This window comes from Cicer arietinum, chromosome 4 (assembly GCF_000331145.2).
Source record: "Cicer arietinum cultivar CDC Frontier isolate Library 1 chromosome 4, Cicar.CDCFrontier_v2.0, whole genome shotgun sequence".
Taxonomy (NCBI): Eukaryota; Viridiplantae; Streptophyta; class Magnoliopsida; order Fabales; family Fabaceae; genus Cicer; species Cicer arietinum.
In genome coordinates, this window is record NC_021163.2 from 56,734,460 (window position 1) to 56,759,920 (window position 25,461).

Below are 25,461 nucleotides of genomic sequence, written 5' to 3' on the forward strand. Positions count from 1 at the left end.
GCAACGGGGTTGCAGTTCCGCAGGTGTTAGGAGTTTGATGGTGGGTTGTCTCAGGGAGAGTAAGGTATGGTTTGATGGAGGTGGGTTTGCTTTTGTGGTAAATGAAGGGCTAGGTGTGAAACAATTGTGGGGAGAGGAAGCAATTTATGGGCGACAATTGATGAATGAATTTGAATGATCGTTGAGTTTATCCTCTTGGAGTTTGGCCAAGCTAATGGCGTGAGAGAGTGAAACGGGTTGAAATGCTTGAACTTCACGTTTGATTTCGGGTTTCAAGCCAAAGATGAAACAACTCAAATAGAACTGTGGAGCTAGCCCCGTAATCCTATTTTCTAGGGTTTCAAAAGTTCTTTGATAATTTTTAATAGTGGTAGTTTGACAAAGTTTGAACAAAGCACCTTTTGGGTCATCAAATTGTGAAGGTGCGAAACGAAGTTCCAAGGCATTAAGGAATGTTTGCCATGAAAACAACTGGTTGTTGCTATGCATCCACTGAAACCAAGACAAGGCCTCACCTTCCATGTAGAAAGAAGCAATAATGAGATGTTCCTTCGTAGTTTGATGAAACTCGAAAAATTGATTGATTTTAAAGATCCAACCTAAAGCATCATAACCGTCGAATTTGAGAATTTCGAGCTTGATGTAGGTGTTGGTGAAATGGTGAGGGTGTTTGGCCATGAGAGTTGGAAACCCAAGGGGACCCAAGCAAGCTCGCATATGTATAAGTTCGCTGGAGAGTTGAGTGAGGTTGGCCTGAAAGACTTATTAATTGAGTAACAACTAGTGTAAGGTTTCAGCAAGCTCGGGGGTTAGAGGTGTTAGAGGGGTGGGTGGAGTAGCAGCCATAGCAACTCGATGAAAGCACCAAATGTAAGGGAAATAAATTTAGTAAAATAAAATTAAGAATAAAATGCACTAAAAAGAATTGTCCTCTGTAAGTGAAGTAGCTTTTGAATTTACTGAATTTCTTCTTGCCTTTACTAATTGTTCCCAATAGTACATATATAGTATTGAAATTTAGTTGACAGCAGTAAAAATACTCTCCTAGCAGAATGTAAATCTAACGGTAATGTACCCTTGGGAATTCATAAGATATTCTAGAAAGATCTTATTTTTATGTAGGCAAAGACATTCCTCTTATCTAATCTATGATACTATCATTCATTCATTTGGGTCTAACTTTGTTTCTCTTACTTCTCACACGCGGGTCTTGTTCTGATCCAACATCATAATGGTCTAACTCCTCTTCCTCCATCGGATTTTGACTCATGAACATTCAAGCTAAATAACTAACTAATTAGTTATATTAAAGTTAAACATAATTTAGTTTAATAAATAGTCATAATTGTAGATTTAACCAAAATACTAATTTAGTGTAATTATATTTTTGATCTCTCCCTTTAAAAATGTATTTTTTGTTTCATAAAAAAATAAATATATTTTCAAAAGTGTCACTTATAACTTTTGATATAAACGGATAGTAAAAAATAAAATTTTAATAAAATGAAAGTTAATTGATAAATTGCTTATATTTTTCTACCAACTATGAATTTTTCTTTATAATCGCGAAGAAAAAGAGAATATAAGCTTTTAATAAATAAAAAAATTTAATTTGATTCTTTTAATATCAAATTAAACTAATGTTTTTGTCTTTTCAAATTCTTCCAATTTTCAATTAATATAGTTTGTTGTCTTTTCACATTATTCTACTAAATAGATATAATGTTGGTCTCCGTAACTTCTCATATTGCAAATCAATTTAATGTGCTATTTAGTTTGCAAGTTATATTCTTAATTTCTCCTTATTTCATCTTCTACCTTAGATTTCAATTTGCAATAGATATTTGTTTTCAAAAAGAATACTATTTCTCACATATATTTTGTCAGTGCATAGCACAAGTTCAAGATCTAGCTAATATTAATACTATATAAGTTTGTCTCTTTTTTTCGCTTATATTTTTTGTTGTGTTAATTACTTTTTTTTTATTGTTTAATCTTTTGAAGCAAAAAAGAAATAAATATTGTAATATAGTTAATAGATTTTTTTAGGAAAAAATTATAAATTATAATACTATTAATTAACTGAATCAATCAATTCTCTTAATTTTCATGAATTAATAGTTAACAACAAGGTCTTATATATAGAGAGAGGATGTCAATATTTCAAAAGTATTTTTTGAAAAAAGATAGAGAGCTCAAAATATAATAGAAAATTTATAAGGATGTTAAAAAATAATTACTACTATTGTTCAATAGACTCGGGTCATGGCTATAGAGAGTTAAAAGAACAAAAATACAAATTTGATTGGTTATGATACGAAACAAGGTGAGACAAGAGCATGTCTTTATATGTATCTTATGCTTCATTCATGGCATCCAATAGCTACTCTAGTGCTACTAAAAATCTAAGTATTTGGTCCACTGTCTTCTCTAATTTTCCAAAATAATATAGGGAAAACAAATGCAAACACCATAAAAAGAGGAAAAATGTATACATTAAGTGTGACGTTTGTTTTTAATTAGAGTATTTAAATCTTCTAAACTTTCTATTAATAAAAAAGATTCTAATCTTACTTCATTAATTTATTTTTTATTTTATTTTTATATTTAACTTTTGTTTAAGGACAACTTAGTTTTATTTTTATTAAATTTATTATTTTATACTTACCGTTTTTGTCGGTTGTTAGTTTTTAATTTAAATTTAAAAGAATTTCGGTTGGTACTTTCAAAAAAAGCATGTTTTTTTTACAAAAAGTAAGGTTCAACCAACTACCAGTATAAATTAAAATAAAAGCAAAAAAATAATTTTATGACTGGTGTGATATTTACCAATTGATTAATTATAATTTTTTTAAGCGTGACATTTGTCAATTAATTAGTTAGTCATACAGTACAATGAATATTAACTAGTTAATATATATTACTTTTTTTTTCGTCTTATTTTAATATTTTTTTAATCTAAAATTTTTGGACTTACTTTTATTTATAGTACAAGAGAGAGAAGTAGTGATCTCTACCTTACTACTTCCTTTTGCGAAATGAAATCGTGATAATCTCCTTTCACATACAAATGTCTCACGGCACCGTAAAGCCCTAAAATGACATTGGATTATAACTGAACACAAAAAATAGTTAAGGACATAAGGAAAACAATGGCTTTAACTTATTGTTACTTGTGAAAGGAAACCAAAAACGTGATATCTTATTGAATGCAAAGGAACCACCCAAAATACGCTAACACCATTTATAAGACATATCACACTAAGAACTTGTGTGTATGAACCAACTAGTAAATTCCCTTTTACCAGACATAATTGCACAGTAAATTCATTGAAATATAAAATTTGACATAAAATTAAACACTAGTAATACTTTGGCATTTTATAAAAAATAAAACATGATTTATTATATATATTATTGTATTTATATCTTATTTTGTGTTAAATTTTATGTTTCAATAACCTTTTCAATAATATGCAAATTACGAAACATTTTTTTACTAATGGTCCAAAACATGCTGGTACAACAGAATATTTGCAATAATTTTACCAGGAAGCTGCAATAGTAGAATTATGCATCAGTGCTTTGAATCAATGACCAAATTAGTGAGTCGAATTAACCATGAGGCAATTCAAAGAGTAAGGACCTACTAGTTACAATTTTTTTAGAAGAAAAATTTATTTAACCGCTTGAATCTATTTTGAGGCAAAAACTTATTCGATCTAATCTAATTTTAAGCGGTTTAAATCAGATTATTGTAAAAAAATATTAATATTATAAAACATAATAGAATAATGGGTTCGATGCAAAAATATATAATATACTTAAAACAATAATCGATTATATTTAAAATACATGAAATAGTAATAAAATAAATTGAATTAAATTAATAAGTATTATTAAGAAAAAAATAAAAACAAATAAATAACATATAATTGCAATATATCATATTAATAAAAAATAAATAAACATTAAAATTTATCATTGTGATTTGGTTTGGCTTTGAAAAAGAAATCTAAAATCTGATCCGTGCGATTTTCATAAAAGGACTTTTAAAAATATACACAAATATTTGGTTTTGGGGGCTTTATGAATATTTTGAATCAATTTACAATTACTTTTTAGATTAATTTGAATGTAAACACCTCAAGGGGTATTGCAACCCATTACATTATACCGGACAATTAGGGATGACAATGAATAGAGTTGGACAAGGTATTATAATATCGTTTCTATACCTACAGTTTAAAAAAATATTCATACTCATGTATGTACCTTTTTTAGTATCAACTTTAATATTTGTATCTTTACCCTCTAAGTACTTAAGTGGTTGTACTGATTCTCATTACCCATACTTTAACTAAAATAAATCGATAAATAAATAATATTGTTGTGATTAAATTTAAAAATTATCCAAATATCTTAAATTCAATCATAAAATATTATAAACTAAAATATTTTTTAACTCAAAATATTTCAAATGAACGCTTGTTACAATACACGTTCAAATATCCATAATAATATTTTATAAAGTTGCAAGTTCTACGACAATGTTATTCGAGATCTGTAAAAATAATTGATAGAAAGTCGCAAGTATAATTATAAAGTTACGATTAATAAGACACAACTTTTAATTATAAAGTCGCAATTATTTACCTATTCATCATAATCAAATTCTTAAAAAGTTTACAAACATTTATGTTTCGATTATAAATATTGTAGTGGTCCAATGATATTAATATATGTTAAAACATAAAAAAAAAAAATTAATTCAACTAAATATTAATATAATAAATAAATAATATATTTATATAAATATGGGATGAAGTGAGTACTATACAGTACCCGAACTCGCACCCATATTCATTTAATTTTGTGAATAATTATACGTTTCTATGTCCATATTTATTATACGGATTTTTACCTTACTTATTTTGTATTTTTTTTTACATATATACATTAAATCTAAATTTAATTGTCTTCGTTACGTAAAATATTTAAAAGTTTACAATACAACCAATCGGGTTATTAAAATGTGAGTTTCTACCGACCCCATTTATGAACCATCCCCAAGACACCATTTTAATTTGTGCTACAACGTCAATAACGCTGCCTTAATACATGGAAATACATCTATATATAAACAATAATTTAAATAAGAAGCACCAGTGTAAATTTATTTTACACTAACAACTAATAAATAATAATAACTCGTCATATTGACAAAATATTTAATAACTGTATTTAATTAAATTTTTGTTTAATATAATGTAATAAATTAAATAATTATAATGAAATAACGGTATAAACAAACTCTACGCTATAGAGTGGCAAATTTTGATAAGTTTTATTTGGGTTAATATAAAAATATAATATTTTTAATTAATTTTATGTGTTTGATTTTGGTGCAGTGGTAATTTTAATTTTATAAAAATTTTAATTACTACTAAGTTATTCCATAATTTGACATTATTAACGAAACATTAATTATATATATTATATATTGTAAATAAATATTATTATAAATATATTTATTTTTACCGAAGAAAAAAATTTAAGGTGGTAGTGGCCTCGGTCCGTCGATTCGTCCCCAAAGCTACACTACTTGTAAACTCCGTAAACAATCATATGTCCTTATCTTCATGTGTTGCTTTATAAGGAAATTAGGCTATAGATAGCAATAACAATTTGAAGCATTTTGATCTTTTTAAAGAGGTATGCACAACCCTGCAAGGGTAGCCAGCATGATGTGTCACCATACCTCTTTTATTTATTTTAAATTATAATAAATAAACAATAAAAGATATAAACTGAACTTTAATAAAATAATAAGAGAAAAATTGACAAAAATAGTAACCTATTAAATCATATATTTCAAAGTTATTTGAAGTAGCTTATAAAAAAATGATATAATTAAGTTAATGAAAAAAGTTATAAATTCATGACAAATGACTATTAACAAATAAGTCTTTTTTTTTTGTCGTATAAACTTATTAGTTGTAAGCTAGCTAACTAGTGTTGCAGTCTTGGTAATATAAGCGTGCACTCATCTCTACTACTACATGCGACAATTCCGTGGATTTTGAGATGTAAAAAATAATTTGGTTATTATATGGTAAAAGAGATAAGGTAAATCAATATTGTTTTTGGTGATCAAATATGTAATTCAGCAATATATCAAAAGAGGTATACCTTCTGATATGTTTCAGTTTCAATACAGATATTCCAACTTCATTTCAAAATTCATTTGTTTTAGTAAAGAAAAATATTAAATATTATGATAAAAAAAATAACGAAATATAAGATATATAGTACTATAGTATACTATTTTAATACTTTCTTATTAGATATTTTAATATACTATTTTAATATTTACTATAGTAATTAATATTTTTTTTCTAATGTTATGTGTGTTGAGAGTGGTACTATATATTATCCTTAATTTTATTAAAATTGTCTCTTATACTATATAGCACCATTTTCAACACACATGAGACTAGAAAAAATATTAATTACTATGTCATTTTGATGTAATAAAAATAATAAAACACATCTTAAACAAAATTAATATTAATCCTAATATGATCACTCTAGGAGGATGATAACAAAATTATTAGTGTTAAATTACACTGTTAGTTAAACCTACAAACTTTTAACTTCAAATTTGAACCAAGAACTCTTACCATATACCATATCCAAATTAGGATTTTTTTTCTTCTTCTAAGACTTACTTAGTTTTCGATTAAAAAAAATACTTATTTAGTCTTATTAATCCATTAATTACCCATCAACACAATAAATCCTAATCAAGGTTAGAAAAATTGAGATGTTATAGTGATCTTCATTTCTCATAAAAAAATAAAGTGCTCCATTTAGCATTAAGATAGATCAATTTATTTTCAATAAAAAAATTAGTTAATTAATCAATTTCTCCTTTTGTATTTGTGTATCTCATAAATGAAACTCTAAATTTTTTAGAAATTGTGCCAGGAAACCAATTGTTCTTTGTTTGATTAAAAATATGCTCATAAATATCTTTTGAAAATATCTAATGTGAACCACTGAGTCTATTAAACGAAGTGTGGTAAGATATCTAGTGTATGAATGTTGAGGGATATATATTGTGATATCTATACCAATTGAGATACCAATATATTTATGTGTTGGAACCAACCACATTGAAGAGATTGCTAACAACTAGAATGGTTGTAGATAACTTTTGTGTTTTTTTAAAGATGTTTGAGAGGTTGGAAACCCTACAAGTTCATGCTTTTACTCACAACAAACTTTCAAGTATCAAAATAAACTTGTGACTGAATGGTGCAAGTCCAAGAGCTTAGTGTTTTAACATCTAGACTTATATTTGTTTGTCGAGAAAATTTTTTAATGATGTTTTAAAGATAACGAATATTAATGATTAAATTATTGATAGATTTTGATACATATTATTGTCTAATATGTGTTTTTGTGTGACTCTTTTAAGACATAAAATAATAAAAGAATCAAAACATAAATCAATGATTCACAAGGCAAAACTAACTTTTTGACGGACTTCAAAAAGTTATGTGCTAAAAGATCATAATTATTATACATGTGTTAAAAGGATCAAAAAGCTGATCAATTCACATTTTTGTCGAGAAACAAAAAAAGAATCAACTCAGAAACATACATGCAATAAATGATCAATTAAAGAATGAAGAATCTTCAAATCCCTCATATCTTATTTAAGACAAAAAGGAATATTGATCATGATGAATAAGTTATGATAAGAAATAAATGAAAATTGAGTCCTATAAAGTTCAAACAACTCAACATCAATAAATTCAAACAATAATTTTATGAACATCTAAACGATTGAATATTCAAAAGTTTGAAAAAAAATTACAAAAACACTTTTGTGACAAACAAATTGTTAAAATCAATGTACTTGCACTATTCACTACAACGAACAATATCAGCTTGGAAAAGTGTGATTAACTCTATATTTTCTCTCTACTACATCACTAGTCATGAACATACCTAACAAATATTCTAATATCCACTTAAATTCAGAATGCTCATAACTCTTCAAGAAAAACTTTATCAAAGATTATCATGTGTTGAGACTTAAACTCAACGGTCACATGAAGGCCTGAAAATATTGTCGAAGCTCTACATGTTATCTATAAATAGAGAATAGCTCATAACATGAAGCATGTATAAGAACTTGCATCAAATATTCAAACACTCTTATTACAAAAAGAGTAAAATTCAAACACTCTTATTACAAAAAGAGTAAAACTTGATTAAAGTTCAATGACACTAAATGTTCATCCTAGATCATCAAAATTAAATAATGTTGAGACAAAATCTCTCTAATGGTTTTAATGATAACAAAACTGTTTAAAATGTTATGATTATGGTTAATGATTAATCTGTGCTTTTGAGTGTATTCATGTAAGAAAACAAGTTATTAATCATTAAGACAAAAAAGAACAAAATCTGATTCAAATCTGGAGGATTGGAATTCGAGAGGATGACCTCGTGAGAGGATGATTCTTCAAATCTGCAGAATACTCATCCTCGCTGAAACAAATTGTTTTATTCATTAAATAAAGGCAAAACAGTATTAAAGAATGAATAAATAATATTTTTTTAAATAAAGAAGCAAGATGGCAAAAGAAAGGTACGCGGAATAACTACACTAGGATGGGTCTATGGTCAATGTCTTGGGAAGCAACCCAACACCTTTGAAAGCAACCCATCATATCATGTGAAAAGGCTAAATGCAAACCTATATATCATTCTTGTATGATTGAAAACAATATAGAGTCAATCTTCATAAAGGCATCAACAAACAAGCTACAAATAGAAGCCTTCACATGTCTTAAAGAAAGGAAAGAGAAAAAATCAATCACGTGAAGCTTTTACATGCCTTAAAGAAAGGAAAAAGAAAAGGACAACACATGTTGAAAGTCCTAGATATACTGAACCTCGTGCAGGAGGACAGACTACATTAGTCAAATGAAAACTGGATGGCAATTTTGTAATTATAAGGAAAGACCTTGGACTTTTTGATCAAAGTCCCCAACGGTCATAAAGCTTTTGTCACTTGAAAATATCATCTCAAAGTCTCTATAAAAGGCAGAGAGTTCTTCATTATCAAACACACAACATTACATAAAAAGATCAAATATCTCAAATCTATCAAGAGCAATATCCATCATTTCTTTATACTTTCTACAATCCTTCATTAGATCTTTGAAATATCCATTTAGAAAGTGTTTAAGAAAAGAGAAACAATCACATTCATATCACTCTGTAATTTCCACGTGAGTTACACTTGAAAATAGTTGAAACTTGATTGTAAGCTTGGTGAGGCTAAAAAATACACAAAGTGTAATCATCCTCTATGAGAGGTTGGTCTGTTTGAACATTAGTGAAATCACACAAGGGCATAAGGACTGGACGTAGCCTTCATTGGGTGAACCAGTATAAAAGTTATGTGTGTCATTCTTTACATTTATCTCTTTCTTTTACTAAGCTCTGATTTAACATTTAAACAACCATCCTCGAGTTTTCTTCCTCTCTGAGAGGATAGTATCCAAAACACGAGAAAATTATTTTTAAGCAGCAAAACCCCTATCCAACCCCCTTATAGTGATATTTAGCTACATCAAATACAAGAGTGTGAAGATTCATTTTATCTTAATCAAGTCATGAGAACTTGATGCAGACTAAATAATCTATTTGTAAACTTTCTGAAGACATCTTTTTGATTTATAAAAGAGGCTTGGTTTAAGATGTGAGTGTTGTTAGGTCTAGTGTGACTAAGAAGAAATTATAGGATCCTAGCTAAGGCTAAGAACATATAGGAGAGAAATATTAGATTGACAAACTTGTGTAAGTGGAGAAATTGAGAAGTGGCCACAAGTATTTTATTGAAAAATCTCACCAAGAGTGAGAACTCGATGAAGTCTAATGTTTGGGTGAATCAGTATAAATTGTGTGTGATTTCCTTACTCTTTACGTCTTATTTGTTATTACGCTGCTCACAACTCAATCACTTTACTTATTATTTTAATACTAACTATGATTAACATTTTGAAGTTTTAAATATTTCAAGTTGTAAAACTTGATAACCAATTTTTAACAAACATATCTATTATAAAAGTGTTACAATTCAAACCATCTTTTTTGTGATATTAAATGCCCCTTCATTTGTATCTTACTGTTTTTTAGTTATATATGAGATATTTAATTTACTATGTTTCCCTCGTCACTGGAAGAATAATTTAAAAATAATTAAATTTATTGTGGTGACTCATATGAAAATATGCAAATATCCGTGAAAGCGTACAAATAAGTTTTATAAATTTGACAACTTGATGGAATTTACTAACCGATGAATGTTCAAGGATTTTGTCTCTTCCATAAAGTTTATCTACCAATTGTCATCAAGAACAAGTCTTGAGAAAGAACGAACAAGAAAGTGATAGATTGAGATTTAGACTATTAATGTTTTTACTCTTCATCATACCATCATATAAGAAGGTAAGTCTTTAATATCATTATTATGTGAGAATCATATATTTCAATATTTTATAATTATGATAGTTTTCTTGAATGTAAACTTTGATGTGAAAACTAAAACTTACATGTTGTATCAAAACATATATATGCATGGAAAATAAAATACATAATATTGTAATCATGGTTCGTTGATTTGAATGAGGGAAAATTAATTTGAGAATTACTATCCAATTATGGAGAATCACATAATTTAGCAACTTGAAGCTCTAATATTACACATTAAATAGAGTTTGGATCCTCTTATTCTCTGGAAACCATCTCAATTTCTTTTAGTTTTATTTTTTTTTTACATTTTTGTTCGTTGAATGGAAAGTTTATATTGTATAAATTATGCATATAAAGTTTTGTATAAATTTAAAATGATCATTTGATATATTATTGAGATATATTAAACTTAATGTCTTATGCACTTGTATTTAATATCGGTAATCTTTATGAGTTTCAATAACATATTAAATCATTTTAAATTTATATAAAATTTTACATACATGATTTATACAATATAAACTTTTGAACCTAAACTAATGAGTTACATATTAAATTGATCCTAAACTAAGACGGTCATTACGACGATGAGATAAATTTTGAGACATCATCTAAGTCTATTATTGAGAAAGCCATTTTGGATTGGTTATTTTGGATACTCGTTGAGCCTCCAAAGTTGCATATTGGATTGTTCATTTAAGTCTAAGGCTCGTAAAAGACTACGTGGAAGTAAAAATTAATTTCCACAGAAAATGTTTGATCAAAATATTAACTATTCTAAATCATTTGAGATTTTATAGTTTTCGATCATATTTGAATTACACTCTATGTATTTCTTTGTGCATATTTTTCTTATCATATTTACTCAAGAATTGTTTTTATCATTTAACTTAAGAATTTGAGTAAAATTGTATATCTAGTACTTTAATGACGAGAAATAATTAAAGTTGAGTTTAAAATTGAGCTTTATATCAATTTAAATGCAGATTCAATAATGTGTGAAATGTACATTTTAGTCAAATATAGTAGATGTTTTGCCGATATAAAAACAAAATTAATTTTACATTTAAAATTCAGTTGGACCAAAAACATTAAAAAGAATTAATGCATTTACTTTCCATGAATTTTTTTAACCAAATTTTATTTTATGAGTTAAGATCCTCTCACTTCCCCTGTCAAAAAAGAACAATCCTCGCTTTCTAAAACAAAAGAAAAAAGGTAATTAAATTGTTTAATTTTATATAACTTAGTACATACACTTTTTCTTTGACAAAACAGACATACATTTTTTAACATGTATATGTGATATACATTAATAAAGTATTTATTATATGCCTTTACATGCACAAAATTTTAGTAATGGAATCCTCCATTATTTTTAAGAAATATTGGATAATGATCTCAAATCAAATTTTACATTCAACTTAATTATTCTTAGAGTAAAAAGCATTAAAAAAAAAGTCAATTCACTCTAGAATGTGTTAGCTAAGGCAATTTTAATAAAACCATAATAAAGAGATCTACGGTAGATTCATAAATTAAAGGATTTTGATACATTTGTTTTATAAATTAATAATAATTTTGTTGACTTTTGTATTTTAGGAAAAATCATTTCACAATAAAAAAATATTATTTTTATATGTATTATGTTGAAAATAATATGCTAAATATCTTTAAAATATTTAATTTAAATTTAAATATATTTAAAATTTAGATTAACATATTGTTAAGATCTATAATTTATATTTAGAATATATTTAATATTTGTTCTTTAATTTAGAATTAAGGTATGTTTTTAAATTACAATTTAGCTATAAATCTAAGGCGATAGATAAAAGTTTATGATATAAAATTTCACATACAAAATAATTCTCTATATAAAATATATCACATATTATTTCACTTTCTCAAATTCCAAACAACAAAAAAACCATCACATTATATTAATATTATGCGTTCTATTGTAAAAATATTCAATATTTACTACTATGAGTAATAAAAATTATAAAATATATCAAACTTATTTTACTTACACTTTTGGCAGACAATATTTGCTTATTATAATTATATAAATAATAGAAAATATTTTTTTACAAAAAGAAATTATTTAATTATTAATATAAATATCAAATATATCAATACATGTCAAATTTTATATTTTTTCAATTTTAATTGTGAACGTTTTACCTTACTATTACTTGGTTTCTTATTTTTAAAGTTTTGTATAGAAAATACAATAATTAAAAACAACATTTTATGGTTTTTGGTGTTTCATGTTTAAAACTTTCATTTTTTAGAAAGAAAAAAAAAAGAATTTACAAAACTTTAAGAACATGGAATAAACTTTTGGGGAAAAATCATCAAACAAAGTGAAAGTGAAAGCAGTGAAATAATAATAATAATAATAATAATAATAATAATAATAATAATAATAATAATAATAATAATAATAATAATAATAATAATAATAATAACAATAAAACCATACCGACAATAAACTTTTATGATATATGAAACTTAATAGTTCATAATGATGACCAATGAAAGCAACACAAAATAAGAAAAGCAAAAAAAGAAAAAGGAAGCAATATAAAGGCATAAAGTTTGAAGCAGAAATTATTAAAAGCATAACATGAATTATTCAAAACACAATTTATTATTACGCCATAAATGAATTGGCATAAGTCCTTATAGCATTCTCCCAATCAAGGTTGGTCATTGCCACTGCCACTGCTGGATGCATCCTTGTTAAGCCCATGGGCAATTGCCATGGCAGTAATCTGGGCCTCATTTTTACGATAGTTATCAAGGTAAAGAACAAGAGGGGCAGTATAGTCCTCAAAGCCCAACCTATCCATAGCCCAAATTAAATCTTCAGCGGTAACAATTTTGCGATGCTCAACTTTGCAACGCTGGCTAGCCTCAGTAGTGATAATGCCCATGAATTCAGAGACACACAATTGCATTGATTCCTTAGCACCATCAGATATTTTTACCTGAGCGGGAAGAGCACGCCTCATGATTTTTGCCAAATTTGCGATTGGCATATGCACTTCCTCACTTCCTGCACCATTCTTCCCTTCCTTCCGAGTATCTAAATCCAAAAATAAATATTCTAGTTAATTTTAATCCCCTATTTTAAATATCCTCAGCTTTGGTTATTTTTATTTTTTTTAATTAAAAAATATGATATAAGATACGATAATATAAAATTATTAACATCAATGAAATTAAAATAAAGCGTGTGAAAATTTAGCTTCCAGCTTCGAAATTTTTTCATATTTTTAATTTAAATAATGACTTCTGAATAATTAGTATATTTATATGACTCTATATCATATAATTGTATGTCATGTTATTTAAAATATGTCAAATTGTCATTTTTTAATTCAAAAATCTAACGAAGATACAAAAATATCGACTATTAAAATAGAAAGACCAATTTTATAAATTGATAATAATATATAGACTAAATTTTCAATTAAGTCAAAAAAAAAAACTAGAATACTTCATTGAAACCTAATATTCATTCCTTCCATACTTACATTTTTGGTGATCTCTATTTATTGTCACAAGTTTAAAATATTTATTTATTGTAAATAGTTTTTATACCGTTAATCAATTACAATAATTAAATATTAATAATGATTAATTCTTGTCATAATTTGATAAAGTCATCAACACAATAGATAATGAGTTTTCTACTGTATAATTTTTTTTTACATTGACAGTATATACAATACAAATTAAATTATATTTTTAATAATATAATAATTATAATTGACTGATGTAAACAAATTACAGTAACAGCGTATATAAATTAGTACTTATATATAGAATATATAAAAATAAGTTTCAATATCTAAATTGAAATCAATGTCATATTGATATAATAATAATAATAATAATAATAATAATAATAATAATAATAATAATAATAATAAAATAATAATAATAATAATAATAATAATAAAATAATAATAATAATAACAATAATAAAATATTTAAAATTGAGAGGAAGAAATGGAAGTCAAACATATAATCCATATATTTTTATTTTTGTCATCCCCACAAATTAAATTAAAATTCAAAAACCAAGTATTTTAGCATGTCAAAGTGATGCACAATCAAAGCCAAAGTTTTGTTTCACACTTGTTCAAAGGAAATATTTACGGAAAAACAATTGAAAAAAATATTTAGTTATCTTCATTATTCAATTTACAATCTATTATTCAACTTTTGAGATCACCTTCATTCCAAAAGAAATGAAAGAACAATTTTTATTTGTGATAGATAACATATACAAATAAAAAACTGGCACCTTAAATTTTTGTCCAACACAAAAAATTAAAATATTTTTATTTTGTGTTATTGTCTCTTTTAAATATATTAATAACTCTTTATTTCTTTTGAGAATTAAGATGATCTCAACACATTATCAAAGTGAATATGAGTGTGTGTATACATACAATTTTTGTTGTTTAGAGTGCTTACCAGAGCTTGATTGTGCCTTACGGCTATGGTTAGAGGAGGGGCTTCCATGCTCCATAGTACTTAATTTAGGACTAATTTTGATTGATTGGATAATGGTCGTGAATTTTAGTCTTTAGTCTTCTCAATTTATAAAGGGTGAATGACTTGACGGTGTAAATTAGAAAAGTAAAATTGCTGAGATGTCACCTATTAGTATATGTACACGTGTGATGGAGTACTTATTAATTATATATATTTAGAAATTAATATATATTTTTTTATATTAAAGCACTTTATATTGAATTCCAAATAATGAAAAAACTTATATTATATTTGATTCATTAAATAAAATCAGATATGGTTTTAAAATAATTGTTTAGAGGTTTTTCTTGGTATTATTTGTTGACAAATATTAGTTTTTTTCTTCTTTTACACATCAAATTTTAGTTGTTTGGAAATAAAAAATAAAAAACTATTATTTAGAGGTTTGATAATAATGCCAAGTTGTCATTAATTTGTTATCAAATAGAGATAACCCAATATAAGTTTTTCTAAAGATGATATAAAATAAATACACATAACTTTTACAATTAAAAAAAGTAATAGAGAGTTAGAAGACTTCTCGCTACTTTGGCCCAAAAGCTATTTATCACCATGCATGTAACTTTTTTTGTTTTTTTTTTTACAAATACTAGAAAAATCATTGGTGAGGAGGAATCTATCATTATAGAGTGTAACAAATCATTCATGAGCAATGGGGCTACTCTATATTTTGTATTAATTTAAGTAATCATCGAGAAACTTTCATCCTTGATCATGGCTTTTCCCTTGATATACACGTTTGTAGTTATTGAGAATAATTTAGAAGAAGTTATAATTAAAAGTTTTAGTATGTTATTCTAAATCATACATTCTTTTAATGAAACTCAAATATACCTAATCTTATAATATCTTATTACAATTGCACAACTCTAATTTTATTTTATGTTTAGTTTGTCTATTCTATTTGTATTCCAATAATGGCTGGTTAATTTGCTTTACTATTTCTCTCACATTTTATTTTGTAATTTTATAACATTAGTCTTCTTAATTAATCCAATTTTGGGTTGGGTTATGCCTAACAAAGTTGATTTCAATTTCATGAATTTTCCTCATGAAAGCCACCCCAACTCTCTATATGTACCTTAAAACATTTTACTTCCCAAATAGATTTTTGTTTATTGTCTTATTTTTCTCATATATTTATGATAATATTTGTCATATAACATGTGTATTTAAGTATTTTACATTTAATAAAGGTTTAAACAAGTTCTTGAAAGAACGCACAAGCCTTGTCTACAAGTTTTTAAATCATCCTCATGAATAAAATATGAACATCATTAAGTAAAACAAATTCACCTTCATCCCAATATCATTAGAGAAGTTGAAGAACATGTTTGTGAATAAATGTAAACAAATAATATCACATTTGTTAAATCAACAATCCAAGACGATGTTTGTTGCAAGTTCAACACAATATATTCTCATATTCTCAGTAAGAAAACCTAATATGAAAATACAAAGTTATTGTTCATACATTATACCAACATTATTCATATTTCAAATACACAAATGAAGAGTGAACATGCACTTTATTTAATCACAAGTCTTGAACAAAATATCAGAACGAAGATGAGAAAATTTACCATAAAAGGACAAAAAAAATATTAAATAAACTTTTAAAATCCAAATAAAGTGACAACATTCTCTCTCATATTTTTCAATAACCACTTCTAGCGTAAAAAGACGTGCAAGTATCCCTGATAAAAATTTTAAGTTGGGGAAAGTGTAATCTCATTTAGGCTAAGAAAATAATAGTTTAAGTACGATGAATTTATGAAAATATAAGTGTAATCATGTTGGGCTAAGTGAATGCACATTGCATAGTCAAATATGACTAAAATTGAAAGTGGAAAGGTGGGAAGGATCTCTACGCACTATATTTCGACTAGCTCATATTTGATTAATCGAAATATTTTTTGTTTGTGTTTTTTTTTATATTTTGTATCCTACATCCGCACACTTATTACACATTTATTTTGAAAAATATCTTTCATATTTAAAATTTTAAAAAAGTCACAATTTAAACTCTCATTTCTTGTGACTATTATTTCGATTTAAAGGTCAATTTATACTTCTTTTACTACATTAATTTTTAAAGATTTAAAAAATAGCACATAAAAATATATTAAACTATGAATATTTTAGTATTCAAAGACATTACTTACTTTTCTAAATATCAATAGTTTTGAAAATTATATAAAGAGACTCCTCAGCTTTTAGAATCGATTCATGCATACACAAGACTGAAAATATGTAAGTCTTTAACATTAAAATATCATTTTTTTTTTCCGTGTACTTATGAAATAATAACTTCCATTAACAATATGAGTAAATATCTAAAGTTGTGGTTGCAATTGGGCATTTACCGGTAATAACTTCCATTAACTCATTAGTGTGGCATCTACCATATGTTGTGTTCTAGGAAGATCTACAAAAGATTTTATTTGCACTTTATGTCATTTACTAACTTTCTAACCTTATTCTAAATGTTTCAAATATAGAGAAATTCGTAGCCATAATTAATTTTTCAATGACCCTTCATGGCCTAAACCACCCATCCAAATTCTACTCGAAATTTATTGTCATATTCATAACTTTATGGTCGTGCTAGGGCAAGATTTTGATCATTGATAAGAAATAATTATTATCTCTATAAATATAGTAAACAAATTGTTTTTTTATCTTTTAATTTGTTGATTTCTAATTTTCCTGATATCATTTTAGGGTCACCATGATTATCATTTTGTGGTGTTCTGAAAATGATTTAGCTATACAAAATTTTATATATGAATGTTTTTTTGGACTAATGACAAAATATAGATTGCGTAGGTGCAAACTATTAAATTTTGGACGAGTGGGAGTGATATTGGTATGAGTGGCATAAGGGAAAGATAGTGACTCATCCTTTGGTAATTTGATTGAAATGCTTTTGAAGTGTATTAACCGTTGTTAATTCGATCAAACATTGTTTTGTGTTTTTATTAAATATATATAGGATGTTTGAGCATATTTGATTTGATTTTTTTATATTGCATGAGTATTGATGGTTGCACCATCATTGTCTTAGTTGATGATTTTTTGTTGAGGTATATATTTTTGAGAAAGTGGGGGCAAATTAGAGCGTCTTAAAATAAAATGATCCACTTCATATGTCTATGGCAACCTAAGCCGTACTAGTTATTGAATAGAGAATGACATTTAAAGATGTAAAGATGCTTAAAGATCTATTGGATATTCATTGCATCATCTAGTATCTAAACTCGTTATGAACTTATTTTTTTATTTATTTTTTATTTAAAAAGTATTTAGTTTATTTTTTTAATTTAATTAATTAAATTAATATACATGGTATATTACAAATAAAATATGAGTTTAATTGTTATGCAATGTTAGTGTAAAAAAAATTACACTATCAATCCATTATAACCATTAATGTTCATGATTTAACTATTATGATTGATTGACCATTTAAAAATTATTTACACGACATTGTATATAAATTAAATCCATAAAACATATAAGTTATTTTCATATATCGAAATATTTTATATATATATATATATATATATATATTGTTTGAAAAATAAAAAATGGAACATTATTATTTAATAATAGTGACACTAATAATCATTTTATAATTATTTCATATCAAATTTAAATTATGTGATTTGAAATTTCAATGTCAAACTTTTACAATTATTAATATTTGTTTGAATATAAATTTATCTTTTTTTTATAGTAAATCTATCTATGGAACCAAGTACATTGCACATGTCATCTCCTAAATTATTATGAAATTAATGTTTGAATAACTTTTTATTTAAAAAGTGTATAATAATTTTTTTTAATTTAATACATTAAATTAATATACATGGTATATTGCACATAAAACATATTAGTTATTTGCATAAATTTAAATTTTAATATTCAATTATGTAAATAATAATATATTATATTATATTAAGAGTTGAATATAAATTAATTACTTACAAAATAAATAATGATTTGATTATTTTTATTTTAAAAAATATTTAAATCAAAGGAATATAATTGATATAGTAAATTTTCTTTTATATTTATAAAAAGAATGTAGTGTGGAAGACAATTCTCAATGCAAAGTAGGGTTTTTTTTTTTTTTTTACTTTTCTCTCTCACTATATATAATGTACTGTTCAACAACTTTTTTCTTACAAATTTGTATAAAGAATGTTTGGTTTACATTTCACACAAAATAGATGCATTTTAAGAGAGATAGAGATAAAATAGAAAATTAACAGAGTATTAATACATATTAAAGAATATAAATTATATATGGATCATTGTTATTTTATAATGCATACATTATTCAACGCACACACAAATAAGTTATGAATCTCTCATAATAACATACTATCTTTTTTTTATTATATAAAATAAAGTTTAATAGAAATAATGCTGAACTTACTTTTTATTTAAAAAGTATATAAAAATTAATAATTTAATGCATTAAATTAATATACATGGTATATTACACATAAATTATATTAATTATTTCCATAAATGTAAATCTAAATATTTAATATATGCATTGTAACACCTAAAGTTTAACTATGAATCTTAGATTTTTTTGTGTGTAGTTAATGTAGATGAAACTAAAATTTTCAATTGAATCTTTACAAATGCTTACAAATAAATAGAAAATTATTTTCAAAATTCTAGAAATAACTTAAATACTAAACTAATTACAACTTTTAAACAACCTTGAAACAAAAATTTAATAAATTATAAACTCTAATATAGATTTTAGACGTGAAATACCGACTCATGACATTGAAGAACTGATTAGCAATCTGGATAATTCTCAAATTTTTAGCGTTTACCTGCTAGCTGGGAAACATCACCCAACATAATGAACATAAAACTCAGTAACATAGATTTTATAAAAACAATAATAAATATTTCTCAATCATGTCAGTGTACTAAACACGAAAATCCTTTGAAATTTTTTATCTCAATTTAATAAAATATTTTTCTTTGTAAGCTATACTCAAATACTTTTTCTACCTCTAGCCTCAATTATTTTATACAATATAAGTAGTTGGGCGTGGGCAATATAATGATTTAAACTCTACATAATAAATAAGTCATAAAGATTACATTGATTTTACTCAATTCATCTAATTGTTAATAACCTATTTTGGCCAGATTTGACACAATTATTTTTGTAAAAGATGTCTCACCTATCTTCAGTTACCCTTCGCTCCCGTCATATATAGACTATATAGACTAAGAATTCATCTAATTAAAATAAACCATACACTTCTCACTCATATCCATACATCTAATATTAATATATATGATATATATTTGATCATAACAATAATATAGTATATATATATATGAGCATACCAATAATATAGTATATATAACAACAATAATAATAATAATACAGGTGACCATAACTTAAAGAATAATTATTTACTCTATTCACACAATTAATCATGCGCTTAACGTATGAATCATATGAGCATATATAACATGTATGAGTATCAAACCTTTCGATTAAAGAGTATTACAATTAAGCTTTCAATCCTAATTAGTTTCACTCGAAACTTATCTATATAACTCGAATTATGATATTCTAAAGTCAACAATGTGACATTATAATCTTATGACAAAACAGTTGTATTTACGGTACTACTAAGCCATTTTAATTTGTTAAAATAATAAAATTAGTCATAACAAAACTAACATATGTCTTCTTTCAAACCTAATTAGTTCCGTTCAAAATCGAGTTTTTTAACTCAATATATAGATATTTCAAGTTGACTAAAGCAAAGTAAATTATAAAATAGAATAGTCCATTTCATAAAATCATAAAAATTTAAAAAGTCAATATAAACTTATAAAAACTTTATGATAACAAAACATTAAGAGTGATCTTTAAAATCTAATTAGTTTCACTCAAAACTGAGTAAACATAAAAGTAATAAACAGAAACAAAGTAAACATAAAAATAATAAAATATTTGAATTGGCTGCAAGGAAGAGAGTAGTCACATACAAGGCAAACCACTTTATGAAACATTATATTAATATTTCTTTCAAAAAATTGTGATTTTAATATTAATAATTAATAAAGATGATACTTATTTTATTATTAATAATTAGCCAATACTGTATAACCACAACTAGGGGTACATAACAGGTCAGATAGAGCGGATTCGAACCCAAAAACCCTAATCGATCCAAACTGCAGTTGAATTCTACTTACCCATTTCCGCCCAACAAAGAATTCGGGTTGGACAAGCGGGTGGGTTCATGTAGGTTTACCTTTTTTGATATATATATATTTTTTTAGCCCAATAACATTTGTTTGGCCAATTTATTTTTTTCCCATACATTTTCTAGTCATTTTTTTAATTAAAAAGTCATTTTATCTGTTTTAAATTTGTTTTTCAAAAATCTATTTATTTAACTATTCTAATTTTTTTTATTTAAAATTGAGCAATTTTTTCCCAATTTCTTTTTATAATGAGCATTCTACAGCTCTAATTTTTAAATATATACCTAACCAATTTTCAAACATGATTATAAATCTCAACATTGATATATACTCCACCAATTTATAATTGAAATGCAAACATATTTGTAATTGTAACCATTAAAATGTAAACTTAATATACATTATACATCCATGTTTATAAAATTTAAAGATTTTAAACTAAATGTCCTTATAAAAAATCAATATAAATAATATCAATGTTCACCCTTGTCATCTTTGTTGGCCAATCTAAAAAATTGAACATAAATTAATTAGTAATTACTAATTAGCGTACAAAATAAATTGAACAAACTTAATATAGCTATACTATTCTCTTTCAAATTCAATAGATACTATAAAATAACATCAGTCCAACGCCAACTAAACATCAAAGAAGTAGTTAGAAATCATATTCATAAATATTAATTATCTTTACAAATGTAAAACTTAAATTCAATGGAAAAAAATGTAATACAAGGCTTAACAAGGCTTAACATGGAAAAAATGTAGTACCTTTGTTTTCTTTTAACAAGGCTTATAAGGGAGTAAATTTGCAAAACAATCACACTCATTAACATATAAAAAGCACACAAAAACATATAATATAAAACCAATAAGCAAAGAAAATGAAATAACAAAAAAAAAAAGAAGTTAGTCATTCTAATTAAAATTGGTAAATCTAAAAAATAACAACAGTGAATATATTAAGATTTAAGATTACCTCTCAAATATATGAAAAGTACACAAATATATGGAAAAGACATATACAAATCCATGCAAAACATTAAACAAACATAATGAAATAAAAAAAAGTTAGTCATATAAATTAAAATCAATAAATAAAAAAATACAATAAATGTATTATGATTGTGTATCACCTCTAAAATATGGAAAATGCATAAGTCTACTTTGAGTATTTTGACAACAATTTAAAACAAATAAACATATAAAATAAAAGCAAAAACATTGTTAGTCAAACCCAACCAAAAAAATGACATGCAAAAAAGAAACTAAACTTTATTATCACAATAACTTAAACAAGACTCATATAGTTTAAAATGCGAAATCATATAGTTTAAAAAGAAAGATAAGTGATAAAAACTTGAACGAGTATCCGTCGTTTTACGCCGCTGACCGTTGCTCCTTTTAAGATTGAGCAAGAGAGAGACCGACGAGTGAATCGTTGAAGATGATAACTGATACTCTGAGTGTGGGAGAGAGAAGGAAGCGTGAACTATTGAAGTGGAAGTGAGAGAGAGACAGATGAGATGAGAGCTGTGAAAATTATGAGGGTGGCTGTTGAAAGTGAAGTGTTGGCTAAGGTGTAGAAAAATGACAACGAAATTAGAATTGTGGGTTGAGCTTGTAAGTGACCCAACCCAATAAGTAAAAGATTAATTACTAATATTAATAATAATAATATATATATTTCTATACGGGCGGGTCGGTCACCGACGATTTGAAATCCTAGACCCAGACCCGCCCACGTCAACCCCTTCAAATCCTAAAATGTTACCCGCAAATCCAATTGGGTCGATCCAACCTACCCATTTCTTTTTCACCTGAAGCGGGTCGGGTGATGGCTGGCGGATCGCGCACCCTTGTCCAGCCCTAACCAAAACCATACATTTGAACTTTGAAATAGTAAAAACATTAATTCTATGTTCAGTTTGATTTTGATTATTTTACTATTAATTAGTTATTTATTTTTTACTTATAATTGTTTTGATTTTTTATATTCTTTTATTAATTTTTGTCATTTATCTTTTATAAATGACTTTATTTTAACCTTTATGATAAGACAAAGCTATAAGTGTGTGGTCATTGGAATCACTTCAATCTATTGTCAATATGTATTCACGACAATAATTGTATCAAAAAATATTCATTTAACCTCATAAAAGAATTCCATTTAAAAAAAAAAAATTTGCATGCTTTGAAACATATGTAAGATTGCACATTTAACTTTACGATTCATCCAAAATTAAATCTCAATAATATAATCATATAATTATTTGAAAATAGTATAATAAAAAGAACTAATATTCATAATTTAAATTAAAATTGGTAAATCTAAAAAATAATAATAATAAATATATTAAGATTTAATTTTACCTCTCAAATATGTGAAAAGCACACAAATATATGGAAAACGCAGGGAAAAATCCATGCAAAACATTAAATAAACATAATGAATTAAAAAAAGTTAGTCATATATATTAAAATCAGTAAATAAAAAAAAATACAATAAATGTATTATGATTGTGTATCACCTCTAAAATATGGAAAATGCATAAGTCTACTTTGAGTATTTTGACAACAATTTAAAACAAATAAACATATAAAATAAAAGCAAAAACATTGTTAGTCAAACCCAACCAAAAAAATGACATGCAAAAAAGAAACTAAACTTTATTATCACAATAACTTAAACAAGACTCATATAGTTTAAAATGCGAAATCATATAGTTTAAAAAGAAAGATAAGTGATAAAAACTTGAACGAGTATCCGTCGTTTTACGCCGCTGACCGTTGCTCCTTTTAAGATTGAGCAAGAGAGAGACCGACGAGTGAATCGTTGAAGATGATAACTGATACTCTGAGTGTGGGAGAGAGAAGGAAGCGTGAACTATTGAAGTGGAAGTGAGAGAGAGACAGATGAGATGAGAGCTGTGAAAATTATGAGGGTGGCTGTTGAAAGTGAAGTGTTGGCTAAGGTGTAGAAAAATGACAACGAAATTAGAATTGTGGGTTGAGCTTGTAAGTGACCCAACCCAATAAGTAAAAGATTAATTACTAATATTAATAATAATAATATATATATTTCTATACGGGCGGGTCGGTCACCGACGATTTGAAATCCTAGACCCAGACCCGCCCACGTCAACCCCTTCAAATCCTAAAATGTTACCCGCAAATCCAATTGGGTCGATCCAACCTACCCATTTCTTTTTCACCTGAAGCGGGTCGGGTGATGGCTGGCGGATCGCGCACCCTTGTCCAGCCCTAACCAAAACCATACATTTGAACTTTGAAATAGTAAAAACATTAATTCTATGTTCAGTTTGATTTTGATTATTTTACTATTAATTAGTTATTTATTTTTTACTTATAATTGTTTTGATTTTTTATATTCTTTTATTAATTTTTGTCATTTATCTTTTATAAATGACTTTATTTTAACCTTTATGATAAGACAAAGCTATAAGTGTGTGGTCATTGGAATCACTTCAATCTATTGTCAATATGTATTCACGACAATAATTGTATCAAAAAATATTCATTTAACCTCATAAAAGAATTCCATTTAAAAAAAAAAAATTTGCATGCTTTGAAACATATGTAAGATTGCACATTTAACTTTACGATTCATCCAAAATTAAATCTCAATAATATAATCATATAATTATTTGAAAATAGTATAATAAAAAGAACTAATATTCATAATTTATCAAAGATAAAAGATGAAAATTAATTAAATAAAAAAATAAATAACAAAAACAAATATTTAATAAAAAATAAAGGATTAAAATTATATTTTAATTTTAATTTTTGATGGACTTTGATCTTTATTGTAAAAAAAAATAGATATAGAATTGAATAGAATAAAATATATTATTATTGTTATTATTATTTTTTGACAACATTATTATTATTATTATTATTATTATTATTATTATTATTATTATTTCCAGGTGGATGATCTTCTCCCTAAAATTCTCCATTTTTTTAGATTATAGGATAAGGATTTGATAGTGAAAAATCTAATTTTCTTATAAAAAATAGAAATAATGATTTTAACGGAAG

At 25.6% G+C, this 25,461-nt stretch overlaps 1 protein-coding gene across 1 annotated transcript; it reads right to left on the reverse strand.

Moving 5' to 3' along the window:
- Positions 1 to 13,097: 13,097 nt before the first annotated feature.
- On the reverse strand, positions 13,098 to 15,136 carry LOC101491567 (transcriptional activator hap3-like). Its single transcript, XM_004498378.3, has 2 exons — positions 15,052 to 15,136; positions 13,098 to 13,651 (listed from the first exon to the last, which is right to left on the reverse strand). Exons 1-2 carry the CDS (start codon positions 15,104 to 15,106, stop codon positions 13,263 to 13,265), a joined length of 444 nt encoding a protein of 147 aa, XP_004498435.1. The 5' UTR covers positions 15,107 to 15,136; the 3' UTR covers positions 13,098 to 13,262.
- Positions 15,137 to 25,461: the final 10,325 nt, after the last annotated feature.